Here is a 20,313-nt window from a genome sequence, read left to right as displayed (position 1 = left end):
ACTTGTAGAAACCTTCGCCACTTTAACCCTTCTCTTCTCTATTCTGCTACTGCTACTGACCACCTCTATGACATAATCTCTCCCCTGTCCTGTCCTGACCTGGCCACCTCTGTCTACAACAGTTCACTCTCCTCATCACTAGATGCACTTGCTCCTCTAACCACACGCAGAATCGGGCCCCCGACCGTTACAACCCTGGCAAACTGACAACACTAGAAATCTCAAGAGACATTGCCGTGCTCTTGAACGACTGTGGCGTAAAACCAAATGCCTGCAAGACTTCACCCTATATAAATCTGCCCTTCTAAAATACAATTCAAGCCTCCATGCTGCCAAACAAGCCTACTTTGTCTCTCTTATTAATTCCTTGTCATCCAGTCCCCGTCGGCTCTTCTCAACCTTTAACTCTCTGCTTCGTCCACCACCCCCTCTACCCACTAACACACTCACTGCCCAAGAGATTGCCAATCACTTCAAAGACAATATCGATGCAATTCGTGAGGACATCTCCACTGTGCGTACATCTTCCTCACCCAACATACCTTGCCTAGCAGCACATTCAACACTCTGCTCTTTTGAATTGGCTACTACAAAAGAGGTTACAAAAATTTTCTCGGATGCCCACCTAACCAATTGTCCCTTGGATCCTGTTCCCTCACAACTACTACGGTCACCCTCTTCTTCTATCCTATGCTTCCTCACCCGCATCTTCAATCTCTCCCTCTCTAGTGGCATCTTCCCCTCTCCTCTAAAACATGCGCAGATCACTCCCATTTTTAAAAAGCCCTCACTGGACCCTACCGACCTGAACAACTTAAGACCCATCTCATTGCTCCCATTCACCTCTAAACTTCTAGAACGCTTAGTCTACAACTGTCTTAGCTCCTACCTCAATGAAAATAACGTTCTTGACCCCTTACAGTCTGGCTTTCGCTCACAGCACTCCACGGAAACTGCCTTACTAAAACTCACTAACGATTTACTAACTGCTAAAACCAACAGCCAGTACTCCATACTCCTACTACTTGACCTCTCTGCGGCCTTTGATACTGTTGACCACCCGCTCCTTCTCAATAAACTACATTCCCTTGGCCTCCGAGATTCTGCTCTATCTTGGTTCTCTGCCTATTTATCACAGCGCTCCTTCAGTGTCACCTACAACTCTGTCTCTTCCTCTCCATTGCCCCTTTCTGTGGGGGTCCCCCAAGGCTCGGTTCTTGGACCCCTTCTCTTCTCTATCTACACCTCCTCCCTTGGTCACTTAATAACTGCCCACGGCTTCCAATACCACTTATACGCTGTGTATATATACAGTCTAGTATATATATATATATATATATATATATATATATATATATATATATATATATATATATATATAAAATTTACTAAATATTGTTGCGCTACTGTACAAAACATATAATAGAATTAGAAGCCAGCATCAACAGTGTAGTGACAATGTGAAAAGAATATAGATATGTAAATAAATGCAGTGCTAAACAAAAAATTCAAATATTAGCTACCACACTACATATTAGTGACATATATGTGACAACCAATCCTTCAGTGTGATGAAATAACAACCATATGAGCCCTTTCACACTGGGGAGGTTTGCAGGCGCTATTGCGCTAATAATAGCGCCTGCAAACCGACCCGAAAGTGCCGCTACTTTCATTCCAGTGTGAAACGCTGCTAATAATAGCAGCGTTTTACCGCCGATGCCGCCCCCGCCCCAGTGTGAAAGGGCTCTATGTGAGAAAAAGAGAGAGGAATAAACCTCATAGAGTAAAAATAAAGTTCATAATAAAATAAATGTCCATCAATTTAAACAGCATGTTTTCTCCGGTGTCAAAAAAGAGAGAGCGTGTATCATAGGTGCAATGTAAATCACATGAGTGGTCTTCCTATATTAGGCATCCACAAGTAAAGGTAGAAGGAGCAAATACGCTTACCGGAAACGGTGGACACGTTCGCCGTATGGCTAAGTGTCATTCAGGCTTGTGGATCAACCGATCCAGATAGGTGCTTGCGAAGAAGCGTGTGTGGCAGGTTCAAATGGTTCCTTTAAAACGACCGTGGACAGCCTGGGGACATCTGATGTTCAAGGTGTAGGTATGATCACCTTCCCAGCAAGTGGATGGCTGGAAAGTGTGGCTTTCACTGAAACAAAGACCACAACAGGCAGGCGAGGAGAGTGGAATGTGAACTGCCATTAAGGATTTGTATGCCAAATCGCCACCAGACCTGTTGTGGTCTTTGTTTCAGTGAAAGCCACACTTTCCAGCCATCCACTTGCTGGGAAGGTGATCATACCTACACCTTGAACATCAGATGTCCCCAGGCTGTCCACGGTCGTTTTAAAGGAACCATTTGAACCTGCCACACACGCTTCTTCGCAAGCACCTATCTGGATCGGTTGATCCACAAGCCTGAATGACACTTAGCCATACGGCGAACGTGTCCACCTTTTCCGGCAAGCGTATTTGCTCCTTCTACCTTTACTTGTGGATGCCTAATATAGGAAGACCACTCATGTGATTTACATTGCACCTATGATACACGCTCTCTCTTTTTTGACACTGGAGAAAACATGCTGTTTAAATTGATGGACATTTATTTTATTATGAACTTTATTTTTACTCTATGAGGTTTATTCCTCTCTCTTTTTCTCACATATGGTTGTTATTTCATCACGCTGAAGGATTGGTTGTCACATATATGTCACTAATATGTAGTGTGGTAGCTAATATTTGAATTTTTTGTTTAGCGCTGCATTTATTTACATATCTAGATAGATAGATAGATTGATAGATAGATAGATAGATAGATAGATAGATAGATAGATAGATAGATAGATAGATAGATAGATAGATAGATAGATAGATAGATAGATAGATAGATAGATAGATAGATAGATATAGATATAGATAGATATATATAGATATAGATATAGATAGATATATATCTATCTATATATACAGTCTAGTATAAATATATATACTCTGCATTAGCGTATATATACAGTGCATTCGGCGGAGTACAGTATATAATACACTTCAGGTGGTGTATCAATATATATATAACTGTGTATATATATATGTATATATATATATATATATATATATATATATATATATATATACAGTCTAGTATATATACAGTCCTGCTTAAAAGTTTGCATACCCTGGCAGAAATTGTGAAAATTTGGCATTAATATTGAAAATATGACTGATCATGCCAAAAACTGTCTTTTACCTAAGGATAGCAATCACATGAAGCCATTTATTATCACACGTTTTTTTGGATCCTTTTTAAATCATATTGATAACAGAAATCACCCAAATGGCCCTAATAAAAAGTTTACATACCCTGGAATGTTTGGCCTTGGTACAGACAAAGATGGTGGCACACACAGGTTAAAATGGCAATTAAAGGTTAATTTCCCACATTTGTGGCTTTTTAAATCACAATTCTTGTCTGTGTATAAATAGTCAATGAGTTTGTTAGCTCTCACATGAATGCACTAAGCAGGCTAGACACTGAGCCATGAGGAGGTAGAAAAGAACAGTCAAAAGAGCTGCATAACAAGGTAATGAAACTTTACAAAGATGGAAAAGGATACAAAACGATATCCAAAAGCCTTGAATATGTCAGTCAGTACTGTTCAATCACTTAATAAGTGGAAAATGTGGGTATCTCTTGATACAAAGTCAAAGTCAGGTAGATCAAGAAAGATTTCAGCCACGACTGCTACAGGAACTGTTCGGGATACAAAGATAAACACACAGGTAACCTCAGGAGAAATACAGGCTGCTCTCGGAAAAAGATGGTGTGGTTGTTTTTAAGGAACACAACACAATAGCACTTGAACTAAAAAGAGCTGCATGGTCAAGTTGCCAGAAGAAGCCTTTACTGTACAAGTTCCACCATTGCTGTTTGCAACCTATGTCTGAAGCGGATCAAGCGTGGCCAGAACAGCTGCTGCTTGGGCACCACATGCTTGACCAGACATATGACGACCTGCCATGTAGAATGTGCTGTACCACAGTGGCAGGTTCCAAAACGCCATTACTTTTCATGTAAGGCTCTCTACTGTCATGGGGAAGGCAATGTTTTGGCCTCATGGTCCAGCAGGCATGGGCAGGGACATTACCTTTCCTTCACGGCACACTGGGTAACTCTGCTGGCAGCTGGGAAGGATGCAGGACAGGGTTCAGTGTTGTTGGAGCTTGTTCCGCCACCACGCCTCCAAAAAGATAGTGGTGATTCTGCCACAGCTCTCTGCTCCACCCCTCCTCTTCTTCTTCCTCTATGGCCTCTTCTGCAGAAATGTCCTCTGAACCAGCAGTGCTCCGTAAGCGTTCAAGGGACTACACAAGCAGTCAGGCTAAAAGATGCCATGCAGTGCTTGAGTTGGTCTGCCTAGGGGACAGGAGCCACACTGGGGAAACGATTCTGTCAGCTCTGCAGGGGCAGGCTCAGAGGTGGTTGATGCCACACCAGCTTCAGCCAGGAATGGTTGTATGCGACAATGGCACCAACCATCTCTCCGCCCTCCAACAGGGACACATGTTCCATGTTTGGCATACGTCCTGAATTTGGTGGTGCAGCATTTCTTGACCAGGTACCCAGGCTTACAAGATCTCCTGAGACAGGCCAGAAAAGTCTGTGGTCATTTCCGCCGGTCATACAATGCCAGGGCTCAGCTGGCTGAAATTCAAAGGGAATGCAACCTGCCCACCAACTGCCTCATTTGTGACATGCCCACCAGGTGGAGCTCAACGTTGACTTTGCTGCAGCGGCTGCAAACACAGCAGAGAGCCATCAATGAGTACCTGTGCGAGTATAGCACCAGGACAGGGTCAGGGGAGGTTGGCTTCTTTTCGCCACGCCAGTGGCCACTGATAAAGGATGCATGCACTGTCCTGTCATCATTTGAGGAGCTCACAAGGATAGTGAGCAGCGACAATGCATGCATCAGTTACACTGTCCCTCTAGTCTTCCTGCTGGAGCACACGCTTCATGGAATCATGGACAGGGCACTTGAGGCAGAACAGCAGGAGGAAGAGGAGGACTTCCTTTCCTCTCAAGGCCCCCTTTTTACAGATAGCATTCCTGCGGGGGCCGCCAAACACACAGGAAGAAGAGGAGGATTGTGTCAGCATGGATGTAGAGGATAACACGCAGCAGTCTTCAAGGGATGGTTTTCAGTCCCCAGAAACCCAAGGAGTGGTACGTGGCTGGGAGGAGGTAGTTACGGATAATGTGATCCTTTGTGACCCAGAGGACTCAGAATCGAATGTCTCAGAAAACTTACGCTGCATAGCCTCCCTGATTCTGCAAAGCTGTGAAAGGACCCTAGGATCTGTGGTATCAAGTAGAGGGAACATTACTGGCTGGCAACCCTTCTTGATCCACGTTACAAGGGTAAAGTTGCAGAAGTCATCCTGCCTTCGCAGAGGGAGCAGAGGATGAAACATCTACAGGAGGCCTTGAATAAAAGTTTGTGTAATGCCTTTCTAGATCCTGGGAGGTTACCATTTCCTGGTGCTGGACAATGTGTTTCTGAGGCTTCGTTCGGTCAGAGTAAGAGCGGTGGAGAAGGTGGCCGACTGACTGATGCCTTTAAACAATTTTTCAGTCCTCAGCACCAAGGTCTGATAGGTTCAAGCAACCAATGGCCAGCGTCTGAATTATATGGTGCAAGAATATCTAGGGGCAAGAGCAGACTTGGAGACCTTTGCAACAGAGCATCCACTGGGTTACTGGGTCTTGAGGATGGACCACTCCCCAGAACTTGCTCAATATGCAATCAAGCTACTGGCCTGTCCTGCATCCAGCGTGATTTCTGAACACACATTCAGTGCTGCTGAAGGGTTTGTAACGGATCAAAGAGTGCGCCTGTCCACAGACTCCATTGATACGCTCACGTTTATAAAAATGAATCAGTCCTGGATCAGCAGCTATCAAGCACCAGATGCTGATCTAACTGATTCAATTTGCTATGGATCTGGGCTCAATTGAAGACAGCCTATGCTGCCTTTCCTATTCCTCCTGAATCTTGATGATGCTAGCTTCCAACAATATTTTTGGTTTAAGGCACCACCAACACCCAAGGCCCAATTTTTCTGCCCCGTTTAACAGGGCCATGTAATTACAATTTTGAAATAATATTTAACAGCAGGGCCCATTCCTATGCCCAACAAGAGTAATTGTGAGGGGTTACAGTGTTGTGGCACCACCAACACCCAAGGCCCAATTTTTCTGCCCCTGTTTAACAGGGGCATGTAATTAGAAATTTTTGAAATAATATTTAACAGCAGGGCCCATTCCTGCGCCAAACAAGAGTAACTGTGAGGAGTTACAGTGTTGTGGCACCACCAACACCCAAGGCCTAATTTTTCTGCCCCTGTTTAACAGGGGCATGTAATTACAATTTTTGAAAAAATATTTAACAGCAGGGCCCATTCCTGTGCCCAACAAGAATAACTGTGAGGGGTTACATTGTTTTGGCACCACCAACACCCAAGGCCTAATTTTTCTGCAGAGTATATAGTGAAGTCCGTATAGTATATACAGTATCTCACAAAAGTGAGTACACCCCTCACATTTTTGTAAATATTTTATTAGATCTTTTCATGTGATAACACTGAAGAAATTACACTTTGCCACAATGTAAAGTAGTGAGTGTACGGCTTGTATAACAGTGTAAATTTGCTGTCCCCTCAAAATAACTCAACACACAGCCTATAATGTTGAAACCTCTGTCAACAAACGTGAGTACACCCCTAAGTGAAAATGTCCAAATTGGGCCAACATTGTCAAAATTTTGTGTGGCCACCATTATTTTCCTGCACTGCCTTAACCCTCTTAGGCATGGAGTTCAGCAGTTTCACAGGTTGCCACTGGAGTCCTCTTCCACTTCTCCATGACGACATAACGGAGCTGGTGGATGTTAGAGACCTTGCGCTCCTCCGCCTTCCGTTTGAGGATGCCCCCCAGATGCTCAATAGGGTTTAGTTCTGAAGACATGCTTGGCCAGTCCATCACCTTTACCCTTTTTTAACAAGGCAGTGGTCATCTTGGAGGTGTGTTTGGGGTCATTATCATGTTGGAATACTGCCTGCGGCCCAGGCAGTAGAAGGGAGGGGATCATGCTCTGCTTCAGCATGTCATAGCACATGTTGGCATTCATGATTCCCTCAATGAACTGTAGCTCCCCAGTGCAGCCCTAGACCATGACAGTCCCACCACCATGCTTGACTGTAGCAAAGAGGAGGATTTCACCATATCAAGTTGAAACAGTGTAGTTGCCACATCCCTAAGATATGATTAAGAAAAGAAAAAATCCCCCTTCAATGGGACTTTCAAGGCAAGAAACACTGATATAATGTGAAAAATAGTTTATTGGATATACATAAATGTCTACGATCAAGTGGAGTGATCGATATTAAAAAATACCAAAATTTGTACAAAGTATACATACGTGTGAACAAAAACAACAAAAACAAAACACAATTTACATGAAAAATATGACAAAGAGATTATGATACTCTCTGGTATATAGTAATCCCCGGTACCCGGGGTACCGGGGATTACTATATACCGGAAGGTATCATAATCTCTTTGTCATATTTTGTCATATTTAATAACGATCACTCCACTTAATCGTAGACTTTTATGTATATCCAATAAACTATTTTTCACATTATATCAGTGTTTGTTGCCTTGAAAGTCCCATTGAAGGGTTTTTTTTTCTTTTCTTAACCATGCTTGACTGTAGGCAAGACACACTTGTCTTTGTACTCTTCACCTGGTTGCTGCCACACACGCATTACACGATCTGAACCAAAACAGTTTATCTTGTTCTCATCAGACCACAGGACATGGTTCCAGTAATCCATGTCCTTAGTGTGCTTGTCTTCAGCAAACTGTTTGCGGGCTTTCTTGTGCATCATCTTTAGAAGAGGTTTCCTTCTGGGACGATAGCCATGCAGACCAATTTGATGTAGTGTGCGGCGTGTGGTCTGAGCACTAAAAAGCTGACCCCCCACCCCTTCAACCTCTGCAGCAATGCTGGCAGCACTCATACATCTATTTCCCAAAGACAACCTCTGAATATGACTCTGAGCATGTGCACTCAACTTCTTTGGTCAAACATGGCGAGACCTGTTCTGAATGGAACCTGTCCTGTTAAGCCGCTGTGTGGTCTTGGCCACCGTGCTGCAGCTCAGTTTCAGGGTCTTGGCAATCTTCTTATAGCCTAGGCCATCATTTTGTAGAGTAACAATTCTTCTTTTCAGATCCTCAGAGAGTTTTTTGCCATGAGGTGCCATGTTGAACTTCCAGTGATCAGTATGAGCGAGTGAGAGCGATAACACCAAATTTAACACACCTGCTCCACATTAACACCTAAAAGCTTGTAATACTAACAAGTCACATGACACCAGCGAGGGAAAATGGCTAATTGGGCCCAGTTCAGACATTTTTACTTAGCGGTGTACTCACTTTTGTTGCCAGTGGTTTAGACATTAATGGCTGCGTGTTGAGTTATTTTGAGGGGACAGCAAATTAACACTGTTATACATTGTAGCAAAATGTAATTTCCTCAGTGTTGTTACATGAAAATATATTATAAAATATATAATAACATTTTTACAAAAATGTGAGGGGTGTACTCACTGTTGTGAGATACTGAGTATATAGTGCAGTCCGAATAGTATATACTGCAGTTCAGAGAATATAATGCAGTCAGTGTACAATAGTATATATAATACAGTGAAGGGTATATAGTGCAGTGTACAATATATAATATAGTGTATTGAACTGATTAAGGGGAACCCTATGACAGAATTAAGAAAAAAAAACGGCATGGGGTACCCCCCACCCCCCGGTCAATACCAGGCCCTTTGGGTCTGGTATAGATTTTAAGGGGAACTCCATGCCAATGTTTTTTAAAAAAACAGCGTTGGGTCCCCCCCAAAATCCATACCAGGCCCTTTGAGTCTGGCATAGATTTTAAGAGGAACTCCACATCAAGATTTAAAAACATATTGGCTTGGGGTCCCCCCAAAATCCATACCAGACCCTTATCCGAGCATGCAATCTGGCAGGCCGCAGGAAAAGGGGGAGGACGAGAGAGCGCACCCCCTGAACTGTACCAGGCCATATGCCCTCAACATGGGGAGGGTGTTTTGGGGTCCGTGGAGGCAGAGTATTTTCGTTTAAATTTTTTCTATTTTTCGGGTTCATCTGCGCCATGATTGAAGATGGATGGACATCGAGGGACACTTTTTTTTTTTTAAATAAAGGAATTGTCAAAAACTGTCTCCTGTCGTTTTTACTTTTTTTTTTTTTTACACGTTTTTTGGTGAATGAGTAGGGGTACAATGTACCCGATACCCATTCACATAGGGGGGAGCCGAGATCTAGGGGCCCCCTTGTTAAAGGGGGCTTCCAGATTCGATAAGCCCCCCGCCTGCAGACCCCAACAACCACCGGGCAAGGTTGTGGGGATGAGGCCCTTGTCCCCATCAACATGGGGATAAGGTGCACCCTCCCCATGTTGAGGGCATTTGGCCTGGTACGGTTCAGGTGGGGGTGCTGCCAGGTTGCATGCTCGGATAAGGGCCTGGTATGGATTTTGGCGGGGACCCTCACACTATTTTTTTTTAATTTTTACATGGAGTTCCCCTTAATATCCATACCAGACCCGATGCCTGGTATGGACTGGGTAGGGGGAAACCCATGCTGGTTTTTTCAATGATTTTTTATGTATATTGCTGGGATCCGGCAATACATTACAGCCTCGAGCAATTTTATATAACATTTTTTCTTTAGAAATGTCATTTTTCTGCGGTACTGTTATAAACATGGGAAAGATGTGCTACTTTACAGGCATTGTTACATGTCCCCTGGGGCAGTACCCGGGTCCCCAAACACTTTTTATGGCAATAACTTGCATATAAGCCCTTCAAAATGAACACTTTTGATTTTTCAAGTTTGTGTCCCATAGACTTTAACGGTGTTCATGTGTTTGCACACATTTCTTGTCTGTTCGCACGTTCTGGTGTAAACCAAACCTGGGGGGGGGGGGTGTTTGGCTCATCCCTAATTGTGTTGGCAAACCATTAATCATAATTTTAGCCTCATGTCTCAGTGTAGAAGCCCACCCATCCCTTTAATTGATATTGATAAGGATTGCAATAGGCATCAACTAACTGCCCTACTTACATTGCTCTACTGGCTTGGCCCATCTCAGCAGACACCAAATGCCTACAGCAAACAAATTGTACTAGGAAGGTTGTAGTTAGGCCCACCAGATATCCCTTAGGCTATGGTAGATTTAAAATTGGAGGGCCATCCTTCTATAACAGTGATGGCGAACCTTGGCACCCCAGATGTTTTGGAACTACATTTCCCATGATTCTCATGCATTCTGCAGTGTAGTTGAGCATCATGGGAAATGTAGTTCCAAAACATCTGGGGTGCCAAGGTTCGCCATCACTGTTCTATAACAAAAATAACATTAAATGTTTGTGTTTGCTGAGTAATACCATTTAGGTGCAAAGTTATGGACCATTGTTGCTGATGTATTTCTTTACATACAGGAACCCTTAAAGCTACCCTCAATTAAGGAAGAGTCCTCCAGATTTCTACAAAGAAAGAGGAGGCGCAAAGCTGCAGATCCACCAAAGGAACTTTTGGTCATACCACTGCTTGTTCGCTTTGAGAATCAGAAAGTACCCCAAGGCGAAAAGACAAACACAGATGGGAACGCAAAAGCTGTACCTGTGAACAATGATGAAGGTACAGTGCATTTAAGAGGAAGTTTACTATGTGTATTTGTAAAAATGGCCATAGATCTTATTATAGGTTATTATCTATTTGTTTATGACTAGCTGCGTGAAGCTAAAATTTTAAAAGTTCTAATATTTAATGTCACCATTTAATTGTTCATATTATGTGACTAATTCAGTCTGCATCAGCAAATGTATAAAAATCCATTACTACTGAAAAAGATGCCATTAATTATGTTTCGACCATGAGCACGCTTTATTCCAACAAATTATAAACCTAGTCAAATTGGGTTCCTCTCATAATGTCTACTCTGGTCATCAGAAGCCCTCAGCCAATCTTAGTAACCATAGTTGTGCAATTCTATAACACAACATCATAAATTAAAAGTGGCATAAAAAGTAAATATATAGTAGTGGGCAATTAAATGACCATATAGGCAATTGGGTTAATAATTATCTTCTAATATTCCTTAGCTGCTACTTATCACATTTCTTAGTAATTTTTCCAAAACCCAGTATTGTCTGTTTCAATACATTTTTATTTACATAATTAAAAAAACAATGCACAGAAACATAGATGAACTTCTTACATAAAGGAGTACACATCTTAGCATAGGATACATAATTAAAATCCAAATGCAAGTGTCAAGGTGCTAAGTGAGGTGTGAGTGTGAATTCTCCTATCACAGCATAGGTGAAGGAAGTATCTATTAGAAGGGGAAACCTCATAGTACAATCTACATTGGGAAGCTCTTGTTAGGGGATCACCCCACAGTCTTGCCTCTAGGCAAATAAGTATCTCACACAGACAGGGAAAAAACAGTTAAAAGAAAAGAGCTGAGGAAAAAGGATGTACAGAAAGCAAACTACAGGAATTATGGAGGAGGGGAGGTAGGGAAGGATAGCAATCAGGAAAGGAAGTTGAAGTTGGACCATCTCGGATGTTTCTGCACGAGCTAATGCATCACCCCATAGTACCAACAGGGGTTAAATTGCCCATAAAGAGTAATTTACCTTTCTGAGAAATAATGAGAGATCCAAAGATTCCAGATCTTTTTAAAATTTTTGACCAAATCTGAGATTTTCTGTAGAATTTTGTGGGTTTTTTCAGATCTATGAGACATTTGTCATTGAGAAATATACAGTGGGGACAGAAAGTATTCAGACCCCCTTAAAATTTTCACTCTTTGTTATATTGCAGCCATTTGCTAAAATCATTTAAGTTCATTTTTTTCCTCATTAATGTACACACAGCCCCCCATATTGACAGAAAAACACAGAATTGTTGACATTTTTGCAGATTTATTAAAAAAGAAAAACTGAAATATCACATGGTCCTAAGTATTCAGACCCTTTGCTGTGACACTCATATATTTAACTCAGGTGCTGTCCATTTCTTCTGATCATCCTTGAGATGGTTCTACACCTTCATTTGAGTCAGCTGTGTTTGATTATACTGATTGGACTTGATTAGGAAAGCCACACACCTGTATATATAAGAGCTTACAGCTCACAGTGCATGTCAGAGCAAATGAGAATTATGAGGTCAAAGGAACTGCCTGAAGAGCTCAGAGACAGAATTGTGGCAAGGCACAGATCTGGCCAAGGTTACAAAAAAATTTCTGCTGCACTCAAGGTTCCTAAGAGCACAGTAGCCTCCATAATCCTTAAATGGAAGACGCTTGGGACAACCAGAACCCTTCCTAGAGCTGGGCATCCGACCAAACTGAGCTATCGGGGGAGAAGAGCCTTGGTGAGAGAGGTAAAGAAGGATCCAAAGATCACTGTGGCTGAGCTCCAGAGATGCAGTCAGGAGATGGGAGAAAGTTGTAGAAAGTCAACCATCACCGCAGCCCTCCACCAGTCAGGGCTTTATGGCAGAGTCCCTGGTCAGAATTGTTGACATTTTTGCAAATTTATTAAAAAAGAGAAACTGAAATATCACATGGTCCTAAGTATTCAGACCCTTTGCTCAGTATTTAGTAGAAGCACCCTTTTGATCTAATACAGCCATGAGTCCTTTTGGGAAAGATGCAACAAGTTTTTCACACGTGGATTTGGGGATCCTCTGCCATTCCTACTTGCAGATCCTCTCCAGTTCTGTCAGGTTGGATGGTAAACGTTGGTGGACAGCCATTTTTAGCTCTCTCCAGAGATGCTCAATTGGGTTTAAGTCAGGACTCTGGCTGGGCCATTCAAGAACAGTCACGGAGTTGTTGTGAAGCCACTCCTTCATTATTTTAGCTGTGTGCTTAGGGTCATTGTCTTGTTGGAAAATAAACCTTCGGCCCAGTCTGAGGTCCTGAGCACTCTGGAGAAGGTTTTCATCCAGGATATCCCTGTACTTGGCCGCATTCATCTTTCTCTCTATTGCAACCAGTCATCCTGTCCCTGCAGCTGAAAAACACCCCCACAGCATGATGCTGCTACCACCATGCTTCACTGTTGCGACTGTATTGGACAGGTGATGAGCAGTGCCTGGTTTTCTCCACACATATCGCTTAGAATTAAGGCCAAAAAGTTCTATCTTGATCTCATCAGACCAGAGAATCTTATTTCTAACCATCTTTGAGTCCTTCAAGTGTTTTTTAGCAAACTATATGAAACAGTGTCTCTTATATACTCCATCTGGATGGGAATGAGAGACAAAAAAATCAATGAGAAAAGTCTGTAGTATTCATTGGAAACAGGCAGTCTACTCTGGGGTCAGGGAACCCACATTGAAACAGAAGAGGGGGAGGGGAGAGAGGCGCCAGATGACCAATAGTTCTAAAGTAAATATAAAGCACAGTAACAGGTTCAACTCACAGGGTAATAATAAGAGGCTGTCTGTGCCCAGGTGGGCTGTATGAAGGATCCTCGCTAGCTCGTGCAGGATCCTTCACACAGCCCACCTGGGCACAGACAGCCTCTCATTATTACCCTGTGGGTTGAACCTGTTACTGTGTTTTATATTTACTTAATAAACTGTTTTACACTATTGGTCGCCTGGCGCCTCTCTCCCCTCCCCCTCCCCTATACCCCACACATCCTTCCTAAATCTAAGGATATATGGATTTGTTGATGGTAAGCACTTCTCAGCAATATTTAATTTAACATAATATTTACTTATGATTTTCTCCATTTCAAAATCCCTTAAACCTCCAGTTCTAATCCCAATGCAGCCCATGCTGATTTCTCCCTTTTTTACAGGAAAGAGCTACTTGGTTTCTTTCCTCTTCTCCATCACCTAATCTTTTGACCCTATTCCTTTCCACCTACTCAAACCACTTCCTGCCACTACTGCCCCTACACTGACCCATGTGTCCATTGATCTCTGTCAATTGTTATCTCCTGTATTTCATTTACATCCTCTTCAATTCAATCAGTCTTCTTCAGATCTAGTATCTATTAACTATCCATTTGGATGGCATTTTCCTTTTATCTACTTGGAATGTCCTATACCCACTTCATTTATCATTTTTACTAATATTGATTCTGAAAGGGCATTTGTAAAGCTTTTTTTTCTTTGTTAACTTCATAAAAAGGGTTCTGACTAAACAAGGCATATTTTGACTTACAAGCTACAATGTTGGATATTGGCCCATCCTAACCTGTGCCAGTAAGCATATTTTTATGCTGTTTATTATATGCTGATCTTAAAAAAAAAAGATAATTGCAAGTGTGCTTTATACTTGTTTAGACTGTGGACATTTAAAGCAGAACCTTACTCTCTCAGTCAACATTGACTATTTTTAATCCTTATGCTGCTAGCCAAGTATATCATATTTACTTGTTTTAAACTTTTTTTTTATATATATATATGTAGCGCTGGTAGATTTTTTAATCTACCGCTGATAGGTTAATTTTTTGGGTTACTTGTTAGAGGAAGTTAGATTTGCCTCTGTTCCAGCTTGGCTGAGTTGCATGCAGTTCCACACTGTGACGGTGGGTGTCGTTGTCACCATCGGCTGGTGTTGGAAAAGCAACGTGTTGAAGCGTATGAGTGCTCCTCTGTCCTGGAGACAACTCGGTGGAGGTGGTCCTCCGAGTTGCATTCTGGGAGAGGGTATTTATGGGACAGACGCCATGTTTAGGGGTTAGTTTTTAGCCACCTGCTGGCCCTCCTAGCCGACAGGTATGCGTTAAGAGTACCACCTCGTGGTCCTCCGTTCCTGAGGCCCACGTCGCTGCGGCATGTGGGTGGGCCCAGAAGCCTGTCTGGGGCCTACCACAGCAGCAGAGGAACGGTCCTGAGCTGTCTATCCTGAGAGAAGAAGCTGGACATCCGAGGAGATCCCAGGAGAGGACCCGTCATGGAAGGATCATGCAGAGTGCTGGTCTGGAGAGGGGCCTGGTGACTCGGTTGGAGGACTATCCTGAAGTAATCTTACTGCATAGTACTGCCGGGTTGGCTTAAAGGTTCAAGTACTGTGTCTGACATTCATTGCAAACCGATACATCCTGTGGCAGAGGATCGTATGGGTTTTATTCCAAACAAGTCTGTGGCAGAGACTTTTGTTCGTGCTGCGTACTGGCTGCTAGGCAAGTGAGAGAGGCCTATCCAGGCGGGCAAAGATTGAGTCCCACAAGGGGGAGCGCATTCAACCATTCAACCGCAAGTGTTCAATTCCAGAGAATGTTCTAAAGAATACTAAGGAAAGGTATTTGAGCTTCCCTGCAACTTTCCTTCTGCCTCTTTCCTGCTACTTCCTTTATTATTTGTTCATTAAAGCATTGAAATATCTACTCAAGCGTTAGTGTGTACATCATCCAGAGGTAAACTCAACGGGACCCTAGACCCAGTGCCAGTGAAACAGAGGCATCAAGAGTGAAGGAAACAGCCCGCTTTAAACCAGCAGCTCCACCGAGAGTTAATGCTACATGTGGGGGCGTCATCCGGGATTTGTTAGCCATCAGTTCTTGCAACCCGGAGAAGTGTTTCACCGGGAGTTTACGGTGAGAGCTGGACTTTGTCATTTTCTCAGGAAAAGAAGAGGTTAAAAGTTGTTTATTTCTGAGTGCGTAGGCAGCGGGCACTAGTAAAAGCCCGGGAGCTATGTGATCAGAAGAACAAGTGGGAGGAGCCTACCCTACTTGATACCGCGTGGGACGGGTGTATGTGTTTGGCGCCAGAGAAGAAGAGAGGCCTTGTGATCGTACTGAGAAGATCAGAGTGTGGCCATGTCTTTTCCAGCGATGCAGCCAATTATGGGACCAAGAATGTTCCCTGCGAGCACCGTGTCAAGTACTGTGCTGGCCGGAACCCTGCTTACAGATACCGGTATTCGTCTGAAGCCGCAGGGGAGGTTTGTTCTCTATACCATCGGAGATATCGAAGGGCTGGGCATGATTTGCCACAAATGTGAAGGACTGGCCGTACATCTCCGTCCATTTGGTCGCTGCCCGCAATGTGGAGAATATTTGTTTGTGGTGGAGCAACCTACCATGTCGCCCCATGCTTATCGTATGGACTGGGCTACAGGTGTCGCCACAGTAGAAGCTGCTACTCCTGCTGAAAGAGAATGGCAGGCTGTGACTTTGCCTGTTGTTGCCGAGAATGTTCCGGAGAGACACACTGCTGTTACCGATTCATCAGCGGACATTGCTTTGATTTCTGCATCTACTACGCCAATCCCTGTTGTACCTGCCCAAAGGAAGGTGGGATATGTGAAGGCTTCCCTTGGCCGTGGCCGAGGCCTACCCCAGAGACTACCCAAACCGGATCCAACAAAGTCCACGACAGGAACGGGTGAGCAATTAATGGGGAATGTATCTTGGACTGTAAATAAATATCTGCCAGCAGAAGAGCTGGGAGATTCGAAGATAGAATCCATGTCGGATCTCTCCGGTGATGATGACCTATTTGAGACTATGTCACAAGAACTGTTATGGGCCCAAGGCGAGGATGTCGCCTCTGCTATGACCTTCCCTGAATGGACAGCCCTGAGTTCTGGGAAGATATCACCTTGTGTGGAGCCACACAGCACTGTAAATGAGACATTGTCAAAAGTTGCTAGTTCACTTCGGATACCGGCTGGGTCTATGGTGAGCAAGTCATTGGATTCATGTGTGCCTCCTGTAATGGGAAAAAATAGATCCTTACCCAAACTTGCACGTTTGCAGAGAATGTTGAATAAGCGTGGAGCTACGGAATATGGTTTGGAGTTCCCTTATGTCCCTCAGGACATAATGCAAGTGATTGAAGCTAACCGGGAGCTTTGGTACAGTGAAGCTGTTTGGGACTATTTGTCTGTGCCTAAGCCTTTCCGAAAAACTGGATGTTCTGTTGCTATGGATGAACTCTTCAGTGGATGTTTTATGCACTGGAACTATGGTCGGCACATTCATGCTGACAAAGTGGTCATTTGCAGACCCGGAAAAGATGACATTGTATACTTCATCACTACAGTGGATAAACTGGGAAAAACACTGACATTGCCAGATCCCCGGTTTTATTGGTAATTATGGACAAAAGAACTTTGGGATAGTTAGTTAGTGTCAGTATATAGAGATCTTCATGGTCAAGATCTGAATACTCATCTCAGTGTTTCAAATCCAAGGACTTCTTTTTGCTAGCCGGATTTCTTTCATTTAAGAAAAAAAATGTATATATAGGGATGGACTCCTAAAGATTATTCTGATGTAGATAATGGGAAGAGAGTTTCATTTTTTTCAAATGGGACTTTGCTCCTGAAACTGTATAGGTTGCATGTGTGTTTAATATGTTTTCCTTTTCAGGAACCATTTGATCTGCTATCAAGCTGTTAGGATTTTCAGCTAGATAGATAGTGGGGTTATGTACAGTCATAGGATGGTTTTGTTTGCGAATGTGAACATATTGTTTTACAAATGTTAATCTTATAATGTCTTTCTACTGTCTTTCCTTCTTCTTTGCCTAAATCCAAGTTTTAAGCTCAAATACCTGCTCTCAGGCTTGGGAGTTATTATTTTTGTGACAGACGTCGAGGACAACGTCTATTGTAGTGGGGGGAGTATGTAGCACTGGTAGATTTTTTAATCTACCGCTGATAGGTTAATCTTGTGGGTTACTTGCATGTAGTTCCACACTGTGACGGTCGGTGTCGTTGTCACCATCGGCTGGTGTTGGAAAAGCAACATGTTGAAGCGTATGAGTGCTCCTCTGTCCCGGAGACAACTCGTGGAGGTGGTCCTCCGAGTTGCATTCTGGGAGAGGGTATTCATGGGACAGACGCCATGTTAAGGGGTTCGTTTTTAGCCACCTGCTGGCCCTCCTGGACGACAGGTATGCGTTAAGAGTACCACCTCGTGGTCCTCCGTTCCAGAGGCCCACGTCGCTGCGGCATGTGGGTGGGCCCAGAAGCCTGTCTGGGGTGTTAGGTTCAACTTTTAAACAAGTTGCTTAAGTTTATATTGCTGTGTCAAATTATTGCTTCATATAGGAATTAAGACACAGAGTCAGGTATGTCTGTATCAAAGTTCTGAGCATAATGGGCTGCTGCTCTTTACTTCTTTCAAAGGCCTTTTATAGGCAATTATACAAACAATAGCATCAGCACAGCCCCCCCACAAAGGGCAAGGGTAAACAACAACAAGAGTCACCTGGGCTACGAACACAAGCTTCAACACCATGGCAATACAGTTACAAGAAAACAAAAGCAGCTTCAATTGAGTTCAACAGCCAAAAAGTTACATTCAAAACAGATTTACATGTAGGCATCATATTAAGTGAGAACTCTAAATTAAATCCCTGACCTTATCAATTTCCCCCTTTGACATCATCCTCTCCTTCCCCCTGGGTCCTCATGAATAAGTTCTAGTCAGTTTTTCCCCAGAGTCCTTTCCCTGACCGCGAGTTGTCAGAGGGGTAGAACCCATCCCCCTAGGTATTACCAACATCTTAAAATTCAAGAAGAGGAGTTTTATAGGAGTAGGGTGATGTCAATACACATTTATCGGTATGCCCTGTCTATTCTCCTAATTTTCCTATTTATTTTCCTGTATACACATATATTCGTGATTGTAAGTGATATTAATATTAGAATAATAATTACCATTGGACTTAACAACCAGTGAAAGGTATTGGTTGCTGTAGAGGACATTCCACTAAATATATCCCACCAATGTGGTGCAGTATCCTGTTGTATCTGTGAGGAAAGATGTACTAGTCTACCTTTGTCAATAATTGCGGATACAAGGTTATTCTGTAGGGTATGTTCTAGTGTTTCTATGTGTTGTCTTAACAACTCTGATTGTTCCAAAACCTGTTTTAGTGGGTCTAAAGAAATTATAAAGGGTGTAGTGTCAGTGAGATTATGTACCTCATAGACTGAAGAGAATACCTTATCGGCGTCTGGTTCAAAAAGATAGGTGTCGTTACCCCATTGTAATATTTTAATCTTTTTTATACATCCCGCAAACGGCGCCGATCTATTTAACGCTAACATGGTGCAGTTGTCATTAGTAATGATACAAATATGCTGGGGTCCTATTTCTAGGAATCTATTGTTCACATTTATCGGTGTTCTTTGCATTTTGCATATGCTAGTTTGGTATTTTAACAAGCAAGGTTCATATACTGGGGAACTTCTGCCACATACCATTCCCTTATTAGTTCCTTCACATAGAGTTAAATCATGGGTTCTGTTTCCTTTATCTACATATTTCCCATATATTTCTGGATACCAAAACTCGTCATTAATTACTAATGGCATGACCACTATTTTACACATTTCCATTACATCTGCTACCCGATATGCTTCGAACCTTCCTACACACCATTTCTCCTCACATTCTATCTTTTCCCCTTTTACTTGGAACCATACACCATCGTCAGTTAAACCCTTAAAATATTTCATCCAGGTATGATAATTTCCCAACTGTAGTTCAGTCCTGGCCCTATTTATTTGTATATAATAGGATAAGAGGTTAAAAGAGCACTGTGTGAAATTTACAAACTGTTGATTTTGATTCCACAGCTGGAGCTCTGCTCCTATTGTGTGATTTATTAACCCTCCCAAAAAGTGTAATAGGGGTATTTCTTGCAGTTGGGTTTCAAAAGCGGTGGGTAACCATTTGCTTGTAATAGTCAAACTGTCAGCTATGTGTCCCCCTGCATGCTTCCATCTGTTGTTCATTTCTTCTATCTCGACCGAGTTTAAAAACTCCCATTCCTGTACCTGTTAATCCCAATAGAGTATCATACCATTCTCGCCTTTACCTACACTCCGGTATTGGGGGAAAGGTGATATTGAATTTTATTTTTGTTTTCTGTTGTGATGTTGATACATTTATGCAAGTGTTTGGTACGGGTGTTAATATGGAAGATTCAATTATTGGCGTTACTTCTTCCTCCATTTGTATGTGAAATCCATAGGCCTCTGCATTCCAATACCACCCAACATTTCTCTCTTCCCTCCACCAAGAGGCACAGAGGAAAGTACTTGATTGATTAACGGTAATATCTGTCAGATTGAACATCCCTTCTGATATATTTTCTCCTTCTGCCATGACTGTTAATATTTGGTACATTTGTCCCACTACCCGTTCCCG

At 42.8% G+C, this 20,313-nt stretch overlaps 1 protein-coding gene across 4 annotated transcripts in view; it reads left to right on the top strand.

The window, feature by feature from the left end:
• KIAA2012 (KIAA2012 ortholog) overlaps window positions 1-20,313 on the top strand; it is a 313,387-nt gene that overhangs the window by 105,028 nt on the left and 188,046 nt on the right. For all 4 annotated transcript variants that reach the window (XM_073633290.1, XM_073633291.1, XM_073633292.1 and 1 more), the window contains exon 8: window positions 10,612-10,810. In XM_073633290.1, coding sequence (XP_073489391.1) covers window positions 10,612-10,810 — 199 coding nt within the window. The remainder of the gene's footprint in view (window positions 1-10,611; window positions 10,811-20,313) is intronic.

This window comes from Aquarana catesbeiana, linkage group LG06 (assembly GCF_042186555.1).
Source record: "Aquarana catesbeiana isolate 2022-GZ linkage group LG06, ASM4218655v1, whole genome shotgun sequence".
NCBI lineage: Eukaryota > Metazoa > Chordata > Amphibia > Anura > Ranidae > Aquarana > Aquarana catesbeiana.
The sequence above is the reverse complement of the archived record's forward strand: the minus strand, read 5'-3'. Positions and strand labels throughout refer to the sequence as shown.